General features: G+C 37.9%; 1 protein-coding gene across 3 annotated transcripts in view; it reads right to left on the bottom strand.

Moving 5' to 3' along the window:
- Positions 1 to 20,842, bottom strand: part of LOC122713065 (DE-cadherin) — a 36,949-nt gene extending 16,107 nt beyond the window's left edge. Inside the window, exon 1 of one of the 3 annotated variants that reach the window (XM_043933203.1) lies at positions 20,341 to 20,842. In XM_043933203.1, the coding sequence (XP_043789138.1) occupies positions 20,341 to 20,434 (94 nt within the window). In that variant the 5' untranslated portion in view covers positions 20,435 to 20,842. Of the gene's footprint in view, positions 1 to 9,366; positions 9,511 to 11,278; positions 11,411 to 20,340 lie in introns of those variants that run through there. The other 2 variants (XM_043933205.1, XM_043933204.1) reach the window with 2 other exon arrangements.
- Between the last annotated feature and the right edge of the window lie 2,218 nt (positions 20,843 to 23,060).

Genomic DNA, 23,060 nt, shown 5'->3' with positions numbered 1-23,060 from the left:
GGCAACCCTCTCGAAATCTCAATTCTTGTTAACAACGAAAATCCCAATATTATAATCGCCTTTTGGAAATTTTATAATTGATTTTCCATCTCTTTCGAATTAATGTATCGCATGAATATATATATCCAAAGAGAACGATATACATTTTTTTGACGAATATATGGAGTAAGGCAAAAAAAAAAAAAAAAAAAAAAGAACCACGTAGCTCACCAACGACGAGCGAGCGATAGCTATCCGTTTTTTTCTTTTTTCAGAGGACGCCTTTAATTTCGAAATCCTAATCACGCGATCGATCGGTGACAACCTAGAATTGGCCGACTTTTATACCGGTGGCGTATACGGATCGAGGCTCGCGCGCCAATGCACCGCGCAATTTCCGCTACAATATCGCAATTCCGACCAATTTCCCGATACGTATTCCCTACGCGGGCCAAGATTCTGCCGCGGCTCCTTTCACTCCACGCAAATACCGTATCCGCCCCAAATCGGGAGCGGTTCCTTGCCAATTCTTGCGCCAAAGATTAAGGAAAAGTGGCCGCAACCGCCACTTGTATGGAAAAAGAAAAATCAGGACGACGCGAGGCGTTAATAGATGCAAACCGTGGGAAAGGAAGCGGATTGCTCGAGTTTGAAAGTTCGAGTACTCGTGGCAATTTCTCGTTGTGGTGGGAAACAATAAAGTATAAGGAGATAACGAAAGAAAAGGGAAGAAAACGGAACGAAACGAAACGAGTTCGTGGAGTCGCGGTAAAGCGCGCATCGGTGAAACTTTCTACTTGGCCAGATTGAAATTGTTTTTCGTCGGTTCCGCAACTAGGGCGGGCGGGTAAAGGTGTTTGGCGAGATAGTCTCCTCCATGCGCGAATTTTCGATCTCAATCGAGGGAGACGGGACGCATCCTGTGGAAGGAAAAGCAGATGGGATTATCGGTGGCGCATGTATCGAGGGGGGAGGGGGAGGAGAAGGGGGCAGGGGGCAGGGCACGAAGGGAAGAGGGTTGCGCGTGCATCTCCTCCGCTGCTGGAGTGGAACTGGCTTGTATTTGAACGAACTGATGGCGAGAACACCCCACGGGAAACAGCAGGGGTTCTTCCCCCTCGTCGTGCTCGCGAACGAAAGCCGAATCGAGATTCTGCGGGGAGTAACAACGTGTTACAGTTCGTGTTACGATATTAAATCGCACCACCCTACCGCCGTTATTATTTCCCGACATTTCTCAACCTTCCCTCTCTTTCCCCCCTTTGTAGTAGACAGAAATAATCGTAAATTTATGAAAGGTCATAACGATAAAATAAAGCGCACGATGAAAATGAATATCCGATTCCATCTTTAATTTACGCTTGTTTATTGCAAGTTAGAATTATTACCGACAATGGGTAACGAATAGCGTCGATTTTTAACGACTATGTCTCGACGAAAGTTGCCGAAAAAACCCGAACGTCATCGGCAAGAATCGGTCCCGCACGATCAGCGAAAAGTTTCGTCGGTAAAACAGAGTGTATCGTCAGAATATCCTCGCTATAACACCCTCGTTTCTCGAAGCCGCGCGATAGGACGAGAATCATGGGGCACGAGGCCAAATTCGAAGGATAGTGGTCGTGTGGTCGGTTATATCCTATTCACGAACCGGCGACGCCCACTGACTCGCAAATTGATTCCATTTGCATAGCGTACGCCTGTTACAAAGGTCGTGACGCAACGCGTCGCGACGACCAGCGTCGCATTCGCGTCATTCTGCATTATACACCTCCAAGCTCATGTTCCAATAGTATGTATATACGAGAAATGCCAGACATAACATGGTTAGTTTTTTTTCCTTTTTTTATTTTTTTTTATTTTTTTGGTTCGTTCATAATATATATTCCGGAGAGACGGAACAAATAGTAAAAAACGAGACAATTTATATTCGATGGAGCATTGGCGAGCAAAAGTCACACGTACATACGTGCATATAGGAAAGGACTCTGAGTCGGAAAAAGGGAGTTTATCGTTCGGCATCTCTTTGAATTATGGGTGCAATGTTGTACGCGGTACGCGCGCGTGGTCGGTTTACGAGATCGCGATATTCCGGAACGAATCTTTGTCGCAAAATGGAAATGGAATTTTGTTCCGTTTCATAGGTGGTACGCGCAGCGTGACACGATATGTACCGTCGCACACGTATCGTCGCATTTAGATTTAATCTTCGTAACCGACAAATCCGATCGACAACGCAAAACAACGTAATTCTCTCATTTACGAAATAAAATTATCGTCATTTCAAACGTTTGTTCGTTTGTTCGTTGATTTTCGTTTCGAAGATGAAAGAAAAAAAAATTCGCGACGTAGAATTTACAATTTATATATACGTATAATATTACGTATTAGATAGAAAATTGAAGTCTAGATTCGGTATGGATTTCACGGTTTTAAACGAGAGAACGAAAGAAGAACGCGAAAGAAAGAAAGAAAGAAAGAAAGAGCTAAAGAGAATGAGAAAGAACCAATCCCCCTGTACCTCCTTACTTACCCCCTCTACGATCCTTCTTTTTCTCGAAAGAACCGTCGCGTATTGTATTACGAATATCGTTAAGCACGAATTGAATGGCAGACGAAGGGTCGTCCTAATTTCTACTTACTCGTTTCCTAGAATTCATCTCAACTTCTTTCCGCCATTGGCAACGTATTGCTAATCGCTCCTTCCCCCACTTTCCAGAAGAGAGCTCTTTACCGATACAGTTGGTAAAGCGAAACGTGATCGTATCGGAGTACTAGACGCGCCGAACATCGCAAACGAACAACGTTATCCTCATAATTGTCGCGCTATAATTGTACGCACGACAAAGTTACAGAGTTTGCGATATAACATAGGCATCCTTTTGGATGAACGTCGACAAGTTTTGCGTCTGCAAAGCTTCGTTAAAACCGACTGCGCGATATACTGCAGATACAACATGCGGGTAGTTATTTGGCCAACTATAGTACAGTGCTGCGCGGCGACCAGCTTTTCTTTTTCTGAGTCGGTAAAAACGTTTCGTCATCCAAGTACTCGACATAACTAAATTTACAAGATCAAACGACGACCAATAATGGGACGTAACAAGTTCATTGACTCGTACAATTTATTACTGAATTTTTATGTTTTCTTTCTTATGTATTTATATCGAAGATTATTTTTCGTTAGTTAGAATACTTTTGCTCCGCCGACTATTCTATTCCTCGTAACAAGTTCATTGACTCGTACAATTTATTACTGAATTTTTATGTTTTCTTTCTTGTATTCATATCGATATACGAAGATTATTTTTCGTTAGTTAGAATACTTTTGCTCCGCCGACTGTTCTATTCCTCGCCTCGCAGTCTCTCCCCTGAAGCTATTGGAACATTTGTCGAAATTAAATTCCTGTGCTTCCCGTTGCCACCCTTGCCTTCCAAGCTTGCAAATCACTCTCGCTGTATCGATGAAAAACCACTATATAGCTCCCTTTGAAGGTTACTCGCTATGCTTCTCTGGTGAAAGCGTTTGCGAACGAATCACGTGAATCGAGAGAGAAATCGTATTTCCGTTTAATAGCCGATTTTTCACGGGCAGGTGATGCGTATCGGTCGTCGTCCCGGTCCGATGGCAACGAGTCTAGATACTCGTGGGAATTTTCACGGGCATAAATTATCGTAAGTTGACGGGAGAAATTGCGTGTCTAGCGAATTTCGAATCTATTCCATATTTTGAAATCGGCCTCTGGCAAACGTATCTCGTTACGTGCATCGCTAGTCAAACGTAGAGTCGCGACAATGTACCGCTCGAAACAAAAAATAAAATAATTCCAATCGAAGATTTTCTTATTATTTAGATTCAACATTACGAAATAAATTTGCAATATATAATGATAATAACAATAATAACCTAGCGTTCGAATTGATTGAAAGAAATTTATTACGCGGTCGATAACCCGTATTTTATTTCGACGTGTTCTTTAACGAACGATCAAAGTGAAAAAAAAAAAAAAAAACCATCAATTTTAACCTTTGGCATTAATTTCCAATCGGCTATTCGATCAACCATAAACGCAACTCGTTGATCACGAAATACGTTTGGCACTCGAAAATAAGGGACGAGGAGCGTCCGGCGATCGATCCTTCTAACTGGGTCGTATTCTCGGTCAAAGGTTGCAACGTGAGAGAAAAAGAATCTTTCCGATCTGCGGAACAAGTGTTTCGCGAAGATAGGGGAAAAAGATAACGCGTGATTGGCGTGCAACGTGCCAGCAGCCGAAGCGAGCGTTAATCGTTCTTTTACTAGGACTGGAACGCGTCGCAACAGTGGCGGCCGGTTCTAATGCAGAGTTGATAATGCACAGTTGGCGTGGTCGCGAGGGAATATATCGCGCGAGAATACACACACCGATCGCAGGATCGATCGACCCAAAGCAACCTTGCCTCGAACCAATGTTGCGTTCCCGTTACGTCAATCGCATCGTACATAACCACGAGCATCGCTTTCCAGTTAATTTCCCGTCACTTTTGCACTAAGGTTGTCGAACGGTTGATACTTGAAGCTTAAAGAAAAGCGAAACGAAAATAATGAAGCGTGAGACACACGGGTTAGCGGTGGTCACGGGGCGACTTCGAACCGGCGGCGATAGACGGCCTCGTTTACCTGGGACGATCGATCACGACGAGGAAAGACGCAGCAGGGTTCCCAAAACTAACCGATGATTATGAAACGAGCGTTTGAAATGGGTCGAAGGCCCGTTGCGAATTCTTTCGCGATCAAGAAAAAACTTCGGACCGAGGCTGCTTTTATTCGAACATATCGCGTCGTAATAAACGTAAAGTTTGATCGGACGGCATAACGTGGCGCTCGTAACGATACCCGATAACTATGCTACGTACGGTTGTAAAATAAAAAACCGGCTGCGAACCCAACCATATAACCGCGACCGGTTTACCGAGTATAAACAGAGGAAAAACGACAGATCTAACCTTACTTCGTAGCGTCTGCCTGAAAGCTACGATCTCGCGACACGATTCGATTCGATTCGATTCGATTCGACTCGATTCGATTCGACTCGATTCGACTAATGAAGTGATTTTGTGCGTTGGTAGGTTTATATTACGAATTATTTTCAAGTATTTTGTATACGTATAGATGTATTATATGGAAAATGAGGAATTTTTTACGTAATGTTAATTTCGCGTGCTAATTCATTTTTGATGATGTCGATCCAACTCGCCAAACGAATCTAGCACAACCATTACCGCGAAATTAGAAGTAATTTATGATATAAATAGACTATAAATATTCACGAAGCGAATCGATTGTGAATAAATCAACTGTACACAAAAGCATCGGTCAGTGAGGCAAAAATATAAAAATAGTCAAATTTGAGGTTAGGTAACTAAAATATTAATAAGATATCATTTTATCCATAGTTATATTGAAGATACACAATGTATACACTTTCGTACGTGTAAAGAATTTATTATTAACACTATTATTGTTATTATTATTTTATTTATTTAAATTAATAAAAAAAATTTGTCCATCTTTAACTATTTTTATTCTACTTTGCAAAATCTCATTTCGTGGCTAATTTCACACTGCACTTTTCCCCCTTTGAGTATATTGTTTAGCCGGAAACGGAAGACGGTTACGCGTATTATACGCACGATGCTTTGAGACAAGCTGAAAAAAAAAGGAGGAAGAACGAAACGAAGCCGGAGAAGAAAGAAGAGAGAAGAGGATCGAGGTGGGTTTATTTTTAGCTGGCGCCGAGCGAGGGGAACGAACAGGGCGGGGGCAAGATCGGTGGCGACGGCGGCAAAACGCCTAGGGTAACTCGCCGGTGACTCGCGAGGTTCATGGCACGTTGCTCGTTTACGCGTCACGAGAAAACAACGGGGCGTGATCTCTTCTCGTTGACTCGAGATAATTCGCGAACAAGCCACTTTTCCCTCTCGGCGGTCATTCAATCGACGCGAAACTTCAAATGGTTTTGAAGTTTCGAAACATGGTAATTCTCTGCTTTTAGCGTTCTCAGAGATTTTTTAAATACGAACAATTTATCCGGTAATTTTTTCCATTTATCTTATTCGATACAAATTTTTATCCAGTGCTATTTTCAAAAAATGAAAATAGAAACGAGCATTGTTATATATATAGTATATATAGTTTCCTTGCCACAGTTCAAATATGGTTTGGTATAAAGAAAACAACGCAAAGAAATTATATACAGAAGAAGAAAAAGAAAGATCCGGTCGATAGGAATCGAGCAACATTCCCTTGTTTCTTGCCTTTTCTTTTCCTAAGAGTACGCGAGAAACGTGACTTGTGCGGAAGGGAGTTTTGCCCTTCTCTCCCCACACAAAGTTCGAGCATCGTCGTTTACCCTCGTTGAAGGGAAACGAGAGGGAGCTTCGAGCTTTATTCCGCGCATTCGGCTTCTTCGGATTCAATTAGACAGTCAATGATGGGGCAGAAGAGGAGAGAAACAGGGAGGGAGAAAAAGATACGAAGAATGAAAGTACAGCTGGGTGTTCGGTTCTCGCGCTTGCCCGGCGATCATGCGTATACGCGTGCGCGCACGCACCTCTCGATGCACCGATGATTCATAGACCAAGAATCCACTTTGTTCTATTGCTCGAATCCCTTGTCCCTGCACCAGCCCCTGCATCAGAGCGCCTCCCGTGTCTGTCGGCTGCCCGTGTTGCTTTTGTCGGCTATATACCAATCTATTGCTTTTTCTCTCCGCTATTTCAACATCGACCAGATATCAAAAGGGGCCAGGGATCACACGGAACTTATCTCTCTCCCCCAGGCACCGATCTATCGGGTGTTTGTCCTATTCACCAAAGAATCATCCGTCATTCATGCTCTTTGCACGTTAATTAAATTAACGCGTTCAACGACTGACCGAAAACCGTATTTCTACCGTACTTTCAAGAAACAACCAAATCGATAATGGCGAGAAAAATTTTAGCGCACGAAAACGTGGTCGGATATATCGCGGTGCTTTGCACGGATGCGTGTAATATAGGAAGAAAAGGAGCTATCGAACCACCTTCGCACGCGAAAGATATTTTTAGACATAGTAATGCACCGTTGTTGCTCAAAATTCGTTCAATTCGAATCGAAGAGCAAAAGATCGATGCGAAAGAATATACACGGTATTTATTCGTTATATGCTCGGACGTTTCTTGCGGTATATCGAGAGTCATCCCCACCACTTCGAGAAATCCCCACTTCTTCAAATGCTTGGGCTCTCAATCCCTCTTCGTCTTTCGCAACTTGTCATTCTCTGACTGTCGCGTGGTTGCTAGAAAAAACTAAACGGCTCGAGTTTCGTGTCTTTAACGGATACATATTCGTGCTTGGTTCCGAGTTGTGAACTTCTAACGAATAAATACTGTAAATTCATAAGAAGCTAAACGCGGCTAAAAAAAAAAAAGAATAGAATGAAAAAGAGAGAACACGGTTCAAAATGCATTGTGTTTCGGTTATCGCGCAACAGCTGTGCTTAATAGCTTTCAGCCCCGTGTTCACGTAGGGAGAAAAACATAGACCCGCGTTATTTTCGGCAATGCATCGGGGATGGATTGTTCGAACGGAAAGATCAAAGTGAGGGGAAGAGAGTATGTATGGTTTGTGAGTTGGCTGCTCCCCTTCCTCAAAGTTTAATCGAAAACGTAGAAATTACAGGAATAAAATCAGAACTATATCCCAGTTAAATGGCAAGAAAGGGCGTCCTTGATTCAAAACGGAAAGAAACGACATTTCCATCCTCGTGACATTCCGTCATCGTCGTTTGCTCTGATATGTATATTTTTAACTGCTCGTTTTTTTTACTAAACTGTCGCAATGCATATCACGAATTATCGCTCGTAATAGATCGATAACGCAGATAGATAGGCATTTATTAATCCTCGCAAAAATAAAAATATTTTTCAAAAATGAATTTTTCATTTTATCTGCGGAAAAACGATCTTGGAGATTGCTTTTCCGTAAAAACGAAAGAAATCCAGACTAAGACGGATCCAATTAAAGAAACGCAAGAGCACACTCGGTTAGTTGGAAATCTCGCGTCCTCCTTGAAATCAAAACGACGGTGTATACACAATTATCGCGCGTTCGTTGCCTCCGTTCAACTACGCACAACCCTCTTCTAAAAACATACAATGATTACCATTACAAACGAAACATAATTAATGTTTGCGATAAAGCTCGAACGCTCGTCGAACGACTCGTGAAAAATTAGAACACGACGGAAAAATAGTCATAAGTAGTCATTTATTTATACTGAATCGAAGGGGAATAGACGACGTCCACGATTGAGACGCACACACGATACGACACCGGATTCGTGTTCACCATGTCACCGACACCAACCACGCGATCAGCTGTGCTCGTTCACCCGTCACTGTTCCCGTGACCTCGCTGCTTTCGAGATCACGATATCGAAAAAACCAATAGTATTTATTTTCTTCCTTTTAAAATCGACAACTTTACCGTTAAACTCGTTCGAGAAAATGAGAAACGAAATTATTACTTGAATTCTTAGCAATGAAAAACACTAACGTGTTCGCTAGTGCTGCCCTCCTTGGTTCAAATAACTTAACTAACATTTCGAAACGTCCGAGAAATCCAAAGCTTTATCACTTTTTCGATACCGTTTTTCTTACGATAAATAAATTAAACTGTTTCAAAATCTGTCAAAGTTTGAACGAGTTTGAAAGTTTTTCTAACTTTATTCGAAACGAAAAGCATGTGAACTTCAAATATCGCAACACGTATCTTCGAAATGAAAAAATACGAGATAAGATATTTTAAGTAGAGAATAAATACGATGCACGATAAAGGATAGAATATAAATATTTAAAGCAGAGCGTTTATCATTTGCTTCGCAAATTATCAATGCGAACGTTTTCTAAAAAAAGATTTATATAATATTCACAGTAGTGCATCTGTGAAAAATTGCAATGAAAGAGTGTTGCTGATCCAGACAAGGATTCGAACGGAATTGAAACGGTGAGACAGTAACGTGATAACGGAAGGAATAACGGCAAGTGACGAATTCCCTCGGTAAACAAAGAAAGTAATATGTAAAAACGGGAGCGGGTGGCAATTGGAAAACGGATTGAATGAAATTCAATTAAGGACAGAGGAGGGGGAATTGCTCGACGCGCTAAGGCGTAACGATGAAATCTACACGTTTTCGTGAAATACGCGTTTCGTTTCGATAGTGACATATCGAAGGGACCGTCTCGGGGTCGTCGATTCGAGCGGAAATGGGTAAATTGATCGATGTGGACGCGTGGCAAGGCAAAGTGCAACGCGTGCGACTCTTAGTCTAGACTCTGGAGAAACTGTTCTCAAGATAATGGAGTTACCTCGCGATTCACAATGGCCTAGGCTCCGGTTTCCGGTGATCGCGTCAGCTCCACGTCCACCCATGTTCCTCCAACAGTGGAGCTGACTGTTGGTTGCTACCTCTTCCACTCCCTCCTCTTCTCCGCTAGCTACTTAGGTTAATGAGTCGGCAGCCAACGTTGGCTAGCTATGGCGAGAGCAGTCGCGGTTTCCGTCGCGTCTTAGATAGCGCGAGCGCGACAGCTACTAGACACTGGAGAAACGGCCAACCCCTTTTGCTCGAGCTCACGGTCCACACCAATCTCCATTACTTTACCTCGTTACGTTGCTCTGCTACTAGTCACCCCCCTCCCTCGTATATCTTCTCTGTGTTCGTTCATGTATACTATCTCGATTTTTCTTACGATTTATAACAATGAAGAAAAATACGAAAAATTTTTTGAAGCTAGGAATTTTAGCTATTTTTTTTTCTTTTTTTGCGATTTAAAATCCTTCTTTTCCCTTAAAATCTCGCGCCAAAAAAAAGGAATCGTTCTAATCGATAAAAAAAATGTACTCTTTTCGATTACAAGTTTGAGAATTGGATATAATCTCTGGGCGATATTAATGAGGTCACCAATAAGGATGGCTACGGCGAGTAGCAGTACACGGCTCGAAGCCAACAAAAGCGATGCATCGAACGATGCGTTTCTCACGAACAAATGCCCCAAGCCCTTTGTACTCTTCGTTCTCACGTTGCGGCAAGGGACCAAGGGACAATTAAGCGTAACAACTCCCCTTGTAGGAATCGCGAGTAGGATACTCGAGTGATACACACTTCCCTCGACTTTTCATTTCTCATCGCTCGAACTTGATGCACGCCACAAGCGCGTGCACAAACACATCCGCTCACGATTTTTCTTTACTCTCATGTATTACTATCGATTGTTCGATCTTGATCGCTCGACGCTAACGCGATTAAGCCCCGATAAACGATCGGTGGAAAACGTCGGTGACGTTGACGTGATGCGAAGCGAATGTTTTTTCAGGCAGTATTTTAACGCGATACGAGGGCTCTGTTTGACGATCGATATCCGTTACTGAATCGACAGAATGCATAACCTTCGACTGTTTTTTTTTTTTATTTTTGGACAAACGAATTCGAGGATATTTTAGACGATTCTCGGATTCTCGATAAATTTTCAAGTAAAAATCGTTCGGAAATGAGAAATCGTCGTCGATTTTCGATTTTCTCTTATTCCTCGTTAAAAAATAAAAATGTCTGGTTTAGATGTCTCTGTAACCAAAGTGGTTTCGTTCGGATTGCTTTATCTCTATCTCCATTTCATTTGTTATCCGGATCGATTCTTTCGAACGGAGAGGAGGAGATTTTCGCGGGATGAGAAGTCGCTTAAAGTCGATAATCTATGCCCCTCGTTTCGCATGGAAACGTCGAGCGAACGAAAGACAGGTGGGAAGAGGTTCATTTTCTTTATTCGTTCGGACGGAGAATGATGGAGCAGCAGCGCGAGCATCGAGGCGCATTCGAGAATCCGTATGCATAGTACTCGAGAGAGGCCAGAGAAGGAACTCGTACAAGAGCTTAACGATCGTACGCGTGACAAGACCGACAAGAATGTCGGTGACGTCATCGGCCCGCCGCAGGTATACTACGCGAGTATACCAAGCGTGAGTCAACCTCCGAAGCTAACTTCCACGAATCGATCTATTACGCATCTGATATTGCTCTCGCTATACGTTTCGTTATCCGACGTATGTCTATCTTTCACGAATGCACGCGCTTCGGTGTACATGGTAAAGCTATATCCGAGTAATCTATTAATAAATAACGGTGGAATCGACCGAACCACGAATAACGGGCCGATAGATAAGAATGAAGACGGTTTATTTTATAGGTGAACTCGAAATATGATAAAGATTGAATAATATTACCTGATTTGGAAGATTTACGACGCTCAACGTAATAAATACCTATGAATACGATGCTCAATAATGAAAATTATGCAACATTGGCATATTTTTGGTTAAATTACGTTCGATTATTCTCTGACACTATATGTAGAAAACTATAAGGATGCGCAAATATCCGAAATTATGGTTATACTCGAGTTTCGGATTAGATCGGGTTGATTCGGATCACTTCGGAACGAATCGGGTCGGATCGGCTTGGATCGCGAAGTCGAATATCCCGAACATTAAATAATACGAAATTTCGATGTTTCCACCTGAAATTCGAATACTCGTACATTCACATAAGAATATGTCTTAAGAAGTTTCAAGAAATGTTGAATATATCTTATTTATTTAGAGATAAATGATAATAATAATAATAAATCTATTATCAAGACATATAGATTACATGACATGTGAATCCAAATACTTGATAAATTATCTGGTAAAATCCGATAAACTTTAGAAATTAACGAGACTATCTTTCTACGAACATCGTGATCAGTGATAACGCGCGAAACTCTCGATGATGATGGTGAAACATTTCTACATATAGGAAACAGAAACGCAGCCGTTGAACCGATAATGTTCGAGAAAGTATTTTACCGGATCGGTTAGCGAGCAATAATCGAATATCTAACGGAACTCTATCTTGCTTTTCTCCCTACCTTGATCGCGAGTCGGACATGTCTATACACGATTGTTAGTTGAAACCGTTGCCACGAATATCGATTTACCATTAGCATCTCGAGCAAAGACATGTGTTAAGAAATATAGAGCTTCGAACTGCAAATGAACGGCTACCGTTACTACTGGATTGTAAAAAAGAGAAAGCTTGTAGCCACTTGGAAAGGGCCACTCTTTATACTCTTATGGCCAAATTATACTCTTCTTCACTGTACCGTGTGCGCAGATCAGAAGGCCAACGATGCTCCGATTTTTTTTTCAACATTCTTGGACGACATTCTTCGTCAACGTGCACGTATATCAAAGAGATATATTTAACGAACGGTTTATTTAATTTACCTTTCTTTATCCAATCTTTCCCTCCTTTATTCTACGTACATTCACATATACGCATCAGTGTAACTGAATGGACATCTGGTTCCTTCCTCCTTCACAAATACTTATTTTAGACGAGACATCTAAAAATAATCCGACGCCTGTTCCTTTTTTCCATCCACTTTAAATAGCTCTCGGAGATTAAATCCTTCCGTATCGTAACCTTCCTTTTTAACCAATCTCCCCTTCTTTTTTCTTGGATTTTATTCGTACAACGAGTTGCAAACTACAGTAGTAAGTAAACCGAAAGAAATAAGAGAGGAGATTTAAGCTTGGAGGAACGTCGCATTAAAAAGTGCCAGAGAAAATATTGAATAGCCACGGAGCAAGTTCGTTAGAGGTGCGAGCCACGTCTACGTTCTAAACACGAGATACGTGCTTGCACGTACGAACAGAAACATTTGGAGAAACGAACAATGATACCGGCGTGAGTTTGCACGCTCGCGACCAAATAGGAGAAAAAAAAGCGCCGATGCGACGACCAAAAAATTATTTCTTCCACGATACGAAATTGCAGTAAGATTTCAACCGTTTTTTTTTTTTTTTTTTTAATCGTGACATTTTTATATTTTTTTAAAAAGCTGGAATAGCTTTCGATTCAAAACAAGTTTACTTCAATAACAATGCTCATATGATGAAGAGAGAGAGAGAGAGAGAGAGAAGAAACAAAAATTGGAAAAATTCCATTTGATCAAGAGAAACAAATGTAAGTTTGAAAAAATTCGTGATACCTATTAACTGTCGTTACGATGTGAAAATGTTATAGCGAAATCGACGATAAAAAAAATTCGATGTCTTTTCCACCCGCTAAATCCTATCTTCTCTCTTTTTTAAAATTGCTTGGAAAACGCGAGAAAAATAACTTGCGTATCCTGTCGCCAACACGAATCTTATTTGGAATTTTTATAGCTTCTATTTGCCACACATCTTGTATACTTTTAATCTTTACACACTCGAGGTTTGATATATGCAATATGATATTTTATTTGATTGATAAAAAGCATTTATTTATTGTATAATATAATTCAAATCGTTTGAAATTAATTCACTATATACATTATTGTATATATTATCAGACAATGTTAGATAGGATTCACATCGTTTTCGACGAATAGATTATTTCTTTTTAAATGATATCACAAAATATAGCTCGCGGTTTTTCCACGGAAATCGAATGATGACGCAAACGCGATGGCGCCATCATCAGCGACAAGAGCAATTTCAAACGCATCGATGAATCGTGTTCGCCTTCCTGGATTAGTCATCGTGTAATCGAGAGGGTCTTTCATCCGGGACAGGAAATTCGTTCGCCTTGACTGTCGAAAAGAAACGAGACCTCGAAAAGCGCGACACGCTTCAAAATGCTCACGAACATCATACTATAACACTTTATAATCGTCCCTTTCGCTTTGTATAAATGATCGACCGGAATAATAGTCTCGAAGCAAGAACTAAGCGTATGAGAAAGACGAATCAAAGCAATGTTATCACGGTTATTTGTGAGATGTATTCAATATTTTATCGAAGAAAAACGTACGCATCATTTGCTTTTTAATGTTTCATCAAAATATGTTTCACAACGAAACGATATCAAGATCGGTACATACTAGGGAATTTTTTTTTTACTCGATCGATAATTCGAGTCCAAGGAGGGTTCGCTTCCGAACGATAATTCATTTAAGTCCGATGCTCGATTTCGACTTATTCGAGGGGTAACGCGTAAATATTGATTCGTCGGAAGCGAAAATACGAGAAAAGGGGGAATCCTTCTCACTTGCTGACACATATAAAACAACGGATAAATTCGCCCGTGAAGATTTCATCCCAAGCGAGTTGCATTCTACGGTAACCGCATATCCTGTACAACCGGCTTTTTCATCATCTCCTTCTTTTCTTCTTCTCTCTGCATGCGACACTTACTATCCGCGCGATACAAACGTGCCTTCTTCGTAGAGAACCGTATAATTCTCTCCGCTGTTGCCAGCACTCGTTCGTTCTCAACGAACGTCTTTCGAACGAACGTGAAATGGTTCACGGGGACGAACGGAATAAACCATCAGTGGTAAACACGTGGAAACGATGCACGCTCGATTTCTGTATATGTACAAAGATAATACGAAAATAATCGAAATAATACAGACGAGCTTTGAAACTAGTTGAAATAAAATAAGAGGAATCAAAGACGATAGAAGAGCGTGCAAATGGACGAAGAAAAATTGGAGGGCGCGTGTGTAAGGCGATAGGAGAAGGAGAAAGATAGTGGCAACGTTGCTCGCCGTTCACTTCGGCCGCGTCACCTTACATTTCTAGTTGCACCGTTCTCTCTGTTCTTTGACTTGACAGAGTACTACATGATGCCCACTTGGTCCGCGAGCGTACTACGAATCTACGTCACCGCGAGCTGACCTTCCGTTTACTTTCGAACGCACCAATATACAATATATAGCGTACTTCGAGTAGGACGTAGTGGTGCTCGCCATTTTCTAAATCTGCTTTCATCAATCTATTCATAACATCATCAACAGTCAAACGTCGATGCCCTTTTTTATTTCGTTTAGATTTATTTCGTTTGGTTTTGAGTGAACCTATCAAAAATACGATAACAAGTAACATTCAAAATACTTTCCTTTTTGCAATCTACAATGTATTTATTACACATTAAAGCTTTTTTATTACGCTATTTATTATCTTATGTATCACAAAATGAAGATGATATCTCGTGATAAAAAAGATTTAAATTTTTTAAACGGCCTCAAAAGAAAAGGAGAGAAAAAAGAGAGCAAGAAGTTAAAAACGAACAAGAGGAAGCGCAAGAGCATAAGACGTGGGAATTCTGCATAGGCAAGCGATATTCATGGTTAGGCGTCGAGTAAGACGAGAACGTCGAGTGGGCCTCATCGAATACGACGGCGAATCGTTACGTTATAGCGAGTGCAACGTTCTTGATATTGGGAATCTACCGCTTTTGGTATAATGCGAATCCAATGTTTTTCATCTTTTTTAATCGCGATTAATCTGTGTGATTTGAAAGCGAGCACAAAATTCGAAACAGAAGAGAGATCGTATTAAAAGCACAAAGCACTCTTCAAATCTAGGAGTGTTTTCATGTAAAAAAAAAAAAAAACTTTCTTATCTCGTTGCAATTTTTTTTCTTGCTCGTTACGAAACTTTTACCCTCCTTTTATATTTACGACTACCAACTCGTGGCTAAACTAATAAGCTACATAATAAGATGCCGCTAGATGTACTTTCTGATACGATAAATTAGCAACTGGAATTTGGTTTTCCTACTCATTAAACGCAAGATACAGGGTTATACAATATATCACGGAAAACTTGCTATGCCAGAATACAAAAGGTCATCTAAGCGAGCCAAGTAATGGATCTACTAATTGTAAGCAGAGAGGAACCTGATGCAGCGCTCTAGACACGACACGAAAACGTTAGCCAGAATTACGATGCTTGACACGTTCAATACCGATGCAGCATACACTCACTCAATCGTCACCCGTATATGGTCGATATCTAGTCACTACAATTATGATATAGAAAAATTAAAAATAATAAACGAATTATCTATTTTTCTGATTCGTAATTTTTTCCAGAATTTCGAAAGAAAGGGAGATATAATGCGACGATGTAACGCTTTTCGAATTGTAATTTGTCGCAGAGTATAGTAAAAGTAACGTTTCGATAAAAGTAACTCGAATTTGTAAATAGTCGCTTTGTGATTTTAATCGAAATCATTCGATATGCATTTCCTTAGACAAATTTCTGAAACGTGCATCGGAAAAAAGAAATGAGGTGATTCCACGTCATTGCCAACTATTTATTTTACAAGTTTCTCGGATCGGCCCATCGTAACTTCGAACTTAATCGAACGGAAATTCTTTACGATAGAAGGAACCGATAGAAGGTAAGTCGAGTCAACGCGATCAATTTTTTTTTTTTTTTTTGCGACTTTTTATTTTCTTTTCTCGCTAACAATAATAATAAATAATGGAAAAAAAGATAATTTTATTAGGAATTAATATTTGAGTGATGGAAAAACAATTGATAATGAAAACAAAATTTTGTTGAAGACAATTTTCCAAGATAAATCTAAATCGAAAAAAAAAAAAAAATTCGCGATTTTAATCGTAACTTAGCTATTTATCGCTATCGCAGCTTTAGTTATCTCGCAAATAGGGATCGATTATCCAACTATACGTGTAATATCGATAAGCTCGTATCGATCGAAATGAATTTACGAGTGTAGAATATTGGTTCGCGAGTGGATTTAATATATTCTTTTCTTTTCCAACTTTTCTTTGCTTCGTGGAGAGGAGAAGCGAGAGAAAAATCAGACGTATGATAATGGAGATATAGTATTGTTCCATCGATAAACTGAAGACGAGAAACTGAAGAGGATCGATCATTGAAACGAGGAATGGAAACGAGGCACGCGGCCCGAAAATCTGCACGCGAATCACATCTTGCTTGCATGCGCGTGTCACGAATCACGCTCATCACGGACAACTGTCAGTCGATGCCCGATTTTCAAATGCAAATGTATTTCGCTTCGCGAATGGACGTCAGCATCATTTTAGAACGGTCCTGACGGACGGTCGCCACCACGATTCTAAACATGATAGCCCATACCGCTAAATCCACCCAATTAGAATAAATTCGCCAATAATAATATCGGGTGACGCGTGAATTAATATAATCTTCTCGCTACGATCGTTCTTTTGTATTCTACCATTTTATTCTATTCTATGAAATTAATCGATCCTCGATTAATTGCAATGTAAATAGGAAAAAAAATAAGATCAAATTGTCGATATATCGATTAGTAACGAACATTTATCCTCATCTCTGTAAAGCAACGCGGCGTGGCCCGCCATTTTCAAGCATATTATGCCTCAAGACTTGTTGGATCGACACTCAAATGGAGAAGACGCATCAGAAAGAAAGTTTGAAGAATGACGAAGAGTAAAACGATGAAATAGGAAACGAAACTTTTCGAGAAACTGTTCGAAACTCCGATACCGAATCTACGAATTTTTCGAATCTTTTCTTTACTTTTTCTTTACTTTAGCTATCATCAAATATCGTTTCACATAAATTTTTTAACTGAAATGACGATAAAATGAAATAAACTTCAATGATTTGTTTCAATTTTATCGCAGATTTTATATCGATACTTTATATCGAAGAACGGTTGATATTTAGTTCGATTAACGATTGTTCCAAGTAATTTTTATTATCAAATAATTTTCTATAATATAGAATATATCGAATAGAATAAGAAAAATAAGATGCGGAAATCATTTAACAACAAAATTCCTTGTAAATTCATGATTCAAAGATTCATCGAAAAGCTGCAAAGGATGATCGTTTAAGCACGTTGGGTCTTTGTACAAGCTGTGCACACCTACGAGTAAACGGCCGGCGACCCCGACACCATCGCTCTTTGTCCTCCCGATTCTCTCTCTTTCCTTCTAACCATGATCCTGCTTCTTTCTATCTCTTACGAACCTCCTTGTTCCTCTCTATATCTTTATTGTTCCTCGTATGCCACACGGCGCACCGGTCTTTTCTTCGTCAATCACGTTCCACGTCCTTCCAACTTATTTTCCTTTCATCCTTCGTTTTTCGTTCACTCTATATATTTCCAAAAAGTCTAGATCCTCTTATGTATTTGGCGACCGAAAACGGAATCGTCCAATTTAAGTAATCGGATCATTCTTTAGGACAAAGAAATCTTTAGAAATATAATCCTGATGCACGACAGATTGTCACCGGTAGACTCACTGCTGGAAAAATCGAATCATATGTTGAGTCAAATTCTTTGCCAATATATATTGCTGAATATCTCGCTTCTTTTCTTTTCCTTTTGAAGATCGTTAATTTTCAATGAATTTCTAAGCAACGATACAAATACACAATATATTCAAAATTCATTTAATTTATCAGACAAGCTTATAAAGGAGCGATAGTTGAACGCAAGCTTTTTGTTATATAATATTGACCCATTTCAAAAGATTCCTATGAAAACAAAATAAGGAAACTACGTTCTTCGAAATACTCCTTTTTACGTAGACTTCCTTGGGAAGAAAATAAACAAGATTCGATGGAATATATACATATATAATAATAAATTTTTTGTATATATACTTTTTTCAAATGAAAATTATATTGTTTCGACAGAATTGCAATCATAATAACGATAATGATAATCATAATAATAATAATAATAATAATAATAATAATAATAATAATAATAATAATAATAAATGAAAATAGAATTGTATGAAAAAACAAATATATATATAAATAAACGCAAAAATAAATAGAAACCCATGTTTCAAACAATAAAAATACGAAAATCATGTATATATAAATAATTTATATCAATAGTGCATCAGTGATCTACGAGTCGATTGCCGAGTCGACATTTTACATGATTCGAATCAATTTGTTTACATTGGTTTGCGATCCACAAAAGTATTTGAAAATCTCGAAAAGCAAGAAGAAAAAAGGAAAGAGAAAAAAAAGAAAAGAGAAGCCATACTGCGTAACTCGCGCGACGATGCTGATGTTCTGTTGCACAGCTAAAGCTGCATTCTTAGTGAGAAAGAAAAGAACAGAAACGTTAGAATGAGAAAGTGTGGGGGAGGAGAAGAAGGGAATTGACGAAAGGGGAAGGAGAACGAGAGGAAGTTAAGAGGGGAAGAAAGAGTAAGGGAGGGAAAAATCCGAGGAATGTACCAAGAGAGCACTTTGAAATCGGTTGCCAGTGGTTTAAGATTACGCCGAGTAAGGTTCCTCGAAGGCCTCTCTCGAATCTCTCCTCAAACCGAATCCTTATGCGGCCGACTCGGCGAAATGGAACGCGACCCTGATTGCAATTCCACATTTATATCTAAACGAAATTCACCTCAATTAAATCTAAAAAAATAACGTGTTCTTCTTAATCTGTCGATCATCGACAAAAAGGATTTTCATTCTGTTTTATTTCTTCTTTTTTTCAATTATATTTCTCCACTTTATATATTTATATAAGATATGCAATAATATCGATACGAATTTGAATTCAAAACTGTTTTTCCCTTTAAATTGTATCTTCTCTTATTTATCGCAACTATTCAATTTATTAAATGATTAATTTTTAAATTATAATATATTTCTTAAAACAAATAATATTCATCTATTAATAATCATAATCCATTAATTAAATTGAAAGAAAAAAAAGAAATGAATATGTAAGAAAATTTTTATAGTTAAAGGTACTTTCTGGTCAAACACCTCTCTATGGAAATATTACTTCGAATGTAACTTCGTTCTCTCGATTTTCTCAGGGTACGCATTTCGTATCGCACGACACGATATCTTGCTATCCGATATCTCCTACCAAGAAAAACAGAGCGCCGCTACTGGTTTTGCGTTACGAAAGTAGAAAGAAGACATAGTCTGTGTGACCAATGCAAACCAATGACCATTTTATCGGATTCTCAAGTGTTTCTTCGTTGACTGAATTTACTAATACATTTAAGGAATTAAAAAAATATACGAAATACAAATATATATATATCTAAATATATTCAATCAATTTTTGTTTTATGTTTCGAAATTATTAATCGATATATTAGCAAATTAATAATTGAAAGAAAAAGAAAAAGAAAAAGAAAAAGAAAAAACAAAAAAATTTTTGTATGATAAATTACATTCGATTTATAGTGTTGGAAAATCTTTCGAGACTATACTTATGAACGCGGCCTAAGGCCCCACTTTACCCCACCATCGTTGTATGGTTGGCCTCGTCGACGTACTACGAACAATCGCGCATGCGCGGCAGAACAAAACGTTATAAACATACGCATCGTTCTCATTCTCTCGCACACGCGAGTACTACACTACAAACGTATAAGTACACATGCATGTATACACAGGTAGAAAAGCATCACGATAATAGCCTTTGAAAGACACGATCCACTCACCGAGAGTTCCACAAAGAAGCAGAAACGACAGCAAAAAATACTGAGGCCTCGCCCAGGTCCGTATAATGTGGTTGCTAGTAAGTTGTCGCGACATGTTTCCTTTCTTGCCCTTGTTATTCTTTTCTTCCCGGCTGGATGTTCTAGCCGAAGCAACCACGTTGTTGCTTCTTTTTCCTTATATTATTTCGCAGGTTCACCTGAATTTCTTTTCTTGTATCAATCCTTATACCAACTTTCAACGATTGTTAAAGTACATCATCACCAGTGCACATGGTTCTCATGATCTCTTTTTTCTTTTTCTTCAAATTTTTTTGCTTAACACGATAAATAAAACACCCGTTACACACTGCACTTAAAAGGACTATTCGCTTTGAACCGAGGACAACACGAATCAAACGCTACCCTCGAAAGACCGACGCCACAGAAACGCGCCTACCCGACTGAACGGCGAGGACGCGCGATTCGTTCGCGGTACCCTGTGCTTTCTCGTTGCCTGCGTGCTTGCCTGTCTTGCTTACTTGCTTGCCTGTTCGCCTGCCCCGAATACCTACCCTCCCTACCGTCTCTCTCCTCACCCTATTCTTCCCTTCTCTATGTTCTCCCCGCTCCTCTAGCCCCACATTACCAATCCCGTCACCAGCATACAAACAGTATTCCCCCACTTGCTAACTACTTGTTGATCGTATTTCAGGGACGGATAGTTGATATATTGAGCCTCGGGCTTTAATTCTTCCATTATTTTATCTAATGATTCATTTCTACTCATATATATTTATTAAAATTATTATTTCCTAAAATCATTCTTATTATGAAAAATTTAATTATTCGCGGAAAGAGTATAATTTTTTTTATAATTTGTATTGTATATTATATAAATCACAAGCTCTTCGATAATGAATTATATTCGATATATATAAGAACATATATCTATTCATGCTTTCTGAATGCTTATTTTCTTTATTTCTTTTGCATTTTTTTTCTTTCTTCTCTATTTTTGTTATTTTTTTTATTTTTTGTGCTCTTCGCATTTTTTTGATGAAAATGATTATATTTTTAGAATTATTTAAAATAATATATTTAACAGTTACACCATGGAATTATCACATTGTTTTCTACTTAAATTAATGCGATTGATCAATAATTATTGAATATGTAGAAGAAACTGTACAAGTCATATGTAAAATAGTTCTACGGTTATCTACCTGTTGCCGCAAGCGTGGCAACCAACAGACATCCTGCAGTATAAAACAGTATAAAACAAGAAACAAAGATAAAAATCGATAAAAAATAAACAATATCAAATGAAATCAATATAATAAATAAATCGTTATAAATATTTTCGAATATGAGCATAATGAAAATTAAGCTTTTGAAAATATATTAAAAATTTCGGTTTCATTAAGTTCTGCAAAAGTTTATTATTTTTGTATTTTTTCAAAAAATATTTACATTGTAATGTTTAATTTTGTTTTTTTTATGTTTTAAATTATTCTTATATTTTAGATATAAAAATGAAATTAATTGTGCAATGAAATTTTAACGAAGAGCTTGCTATAATCCATATATGATATTTTTCTAATGTTTTTGCAATATATATTATGCTGATAATAGTTGCAATGTTGATTTTTGCAGATTATTATAAAAATATGACATTTAGTTATGACAATTTTTATTTTATATATTTTTATTTTATATATATTTCGATATTATATAAAATTACGAAAACAATTAATTTAAAATTAATTTAAAATTAATTTAAGCACAGACTTATCACGAATATAATTTATTTTCTTCTATGATATAATAATATTAATTATATAATATCAATCTGAAAAAGATAATCGTCTATTTTTGATTAAATAATATGAGAATATCATGGCCTGAATCATTATCGTTCTAATATCAATAATAAGTTTCGATTCCTTTCTTGTTCTTTATAATGTCTCCATAATGCATAAATATTTATATAATTATTATCTCTTAATCTAAATTATCTATTAATTGTTAGTTATTTACATTTTACAATATCCAACCAATATTTCAGATTGCAAGAAATAATTTTTAAAGAAATTTTAAGAGCATTCTCGAATCTATCTATTAAAGGCCATTTTTCGAATGAGTAATAAAATAAACTGGGAGAATTCTACATACAATTCTAATCTGAAAATAAATTGAACTTAATGTAAGTATAATATATTACACAAACGCATATAGATATTTAATTCGTGTGTAACGATCAATTATACATCTTTGCTTATGAATAACGTATTTGAAGGTGAAAAAGAACTTAACCTTTGTTGAAATATATTTCGCATCTGTTATCAAAGAATAATTTGATGATAATCAATTTAATTTAATTGTTACATTCGGAATAGATGACAATATTGATTCACATATCCACAGAGAATGCAAACATAGAATTTTAAATCTTTGAAAAATATACATCTATTTTATATTTGAAAGATTAATAGATCATTCGTGTAATATTTAATATGTTCGATTTATTAATAATATCGATTATTCTTCGATTAATCAAAAAATATTAAATATTGTATAAGTACTATATACATATGTTATCAAGCATGATATGTTAAAACTTATTGTTAGTTATTCAAAGAAATATATTCAAAGAAATATAATATATTCAAAGAAATTATAATTAAAACAAAAAAAATCTTTCTTTTTTTTAATAAAATACCATGAAACATTCTTCGGTTGCA

The sequence above is a fragment of the Apis laboriosa genome, unplaced genomic scaffold, assembly GCF_014066325.1.
Source record: "Apis laboriosa isolate Shangri-la unplaced genomic scaffold, ASM1406632v1 scaffold21_cov150, whole genome shotgun sequence".
Classification (NCBI taxonomy): domain Eukaryota; kingdom Metazoa; phylum Arthropoda; class Insecta; order Hymenoptera; family Apidae; genus Apis; species Apis laboriosa.
The sequence above is the reverse complement of the archived record's forward strand: the minus strand, read 5'-3'. Positions and strand labels throughout refer to the sequence as shown.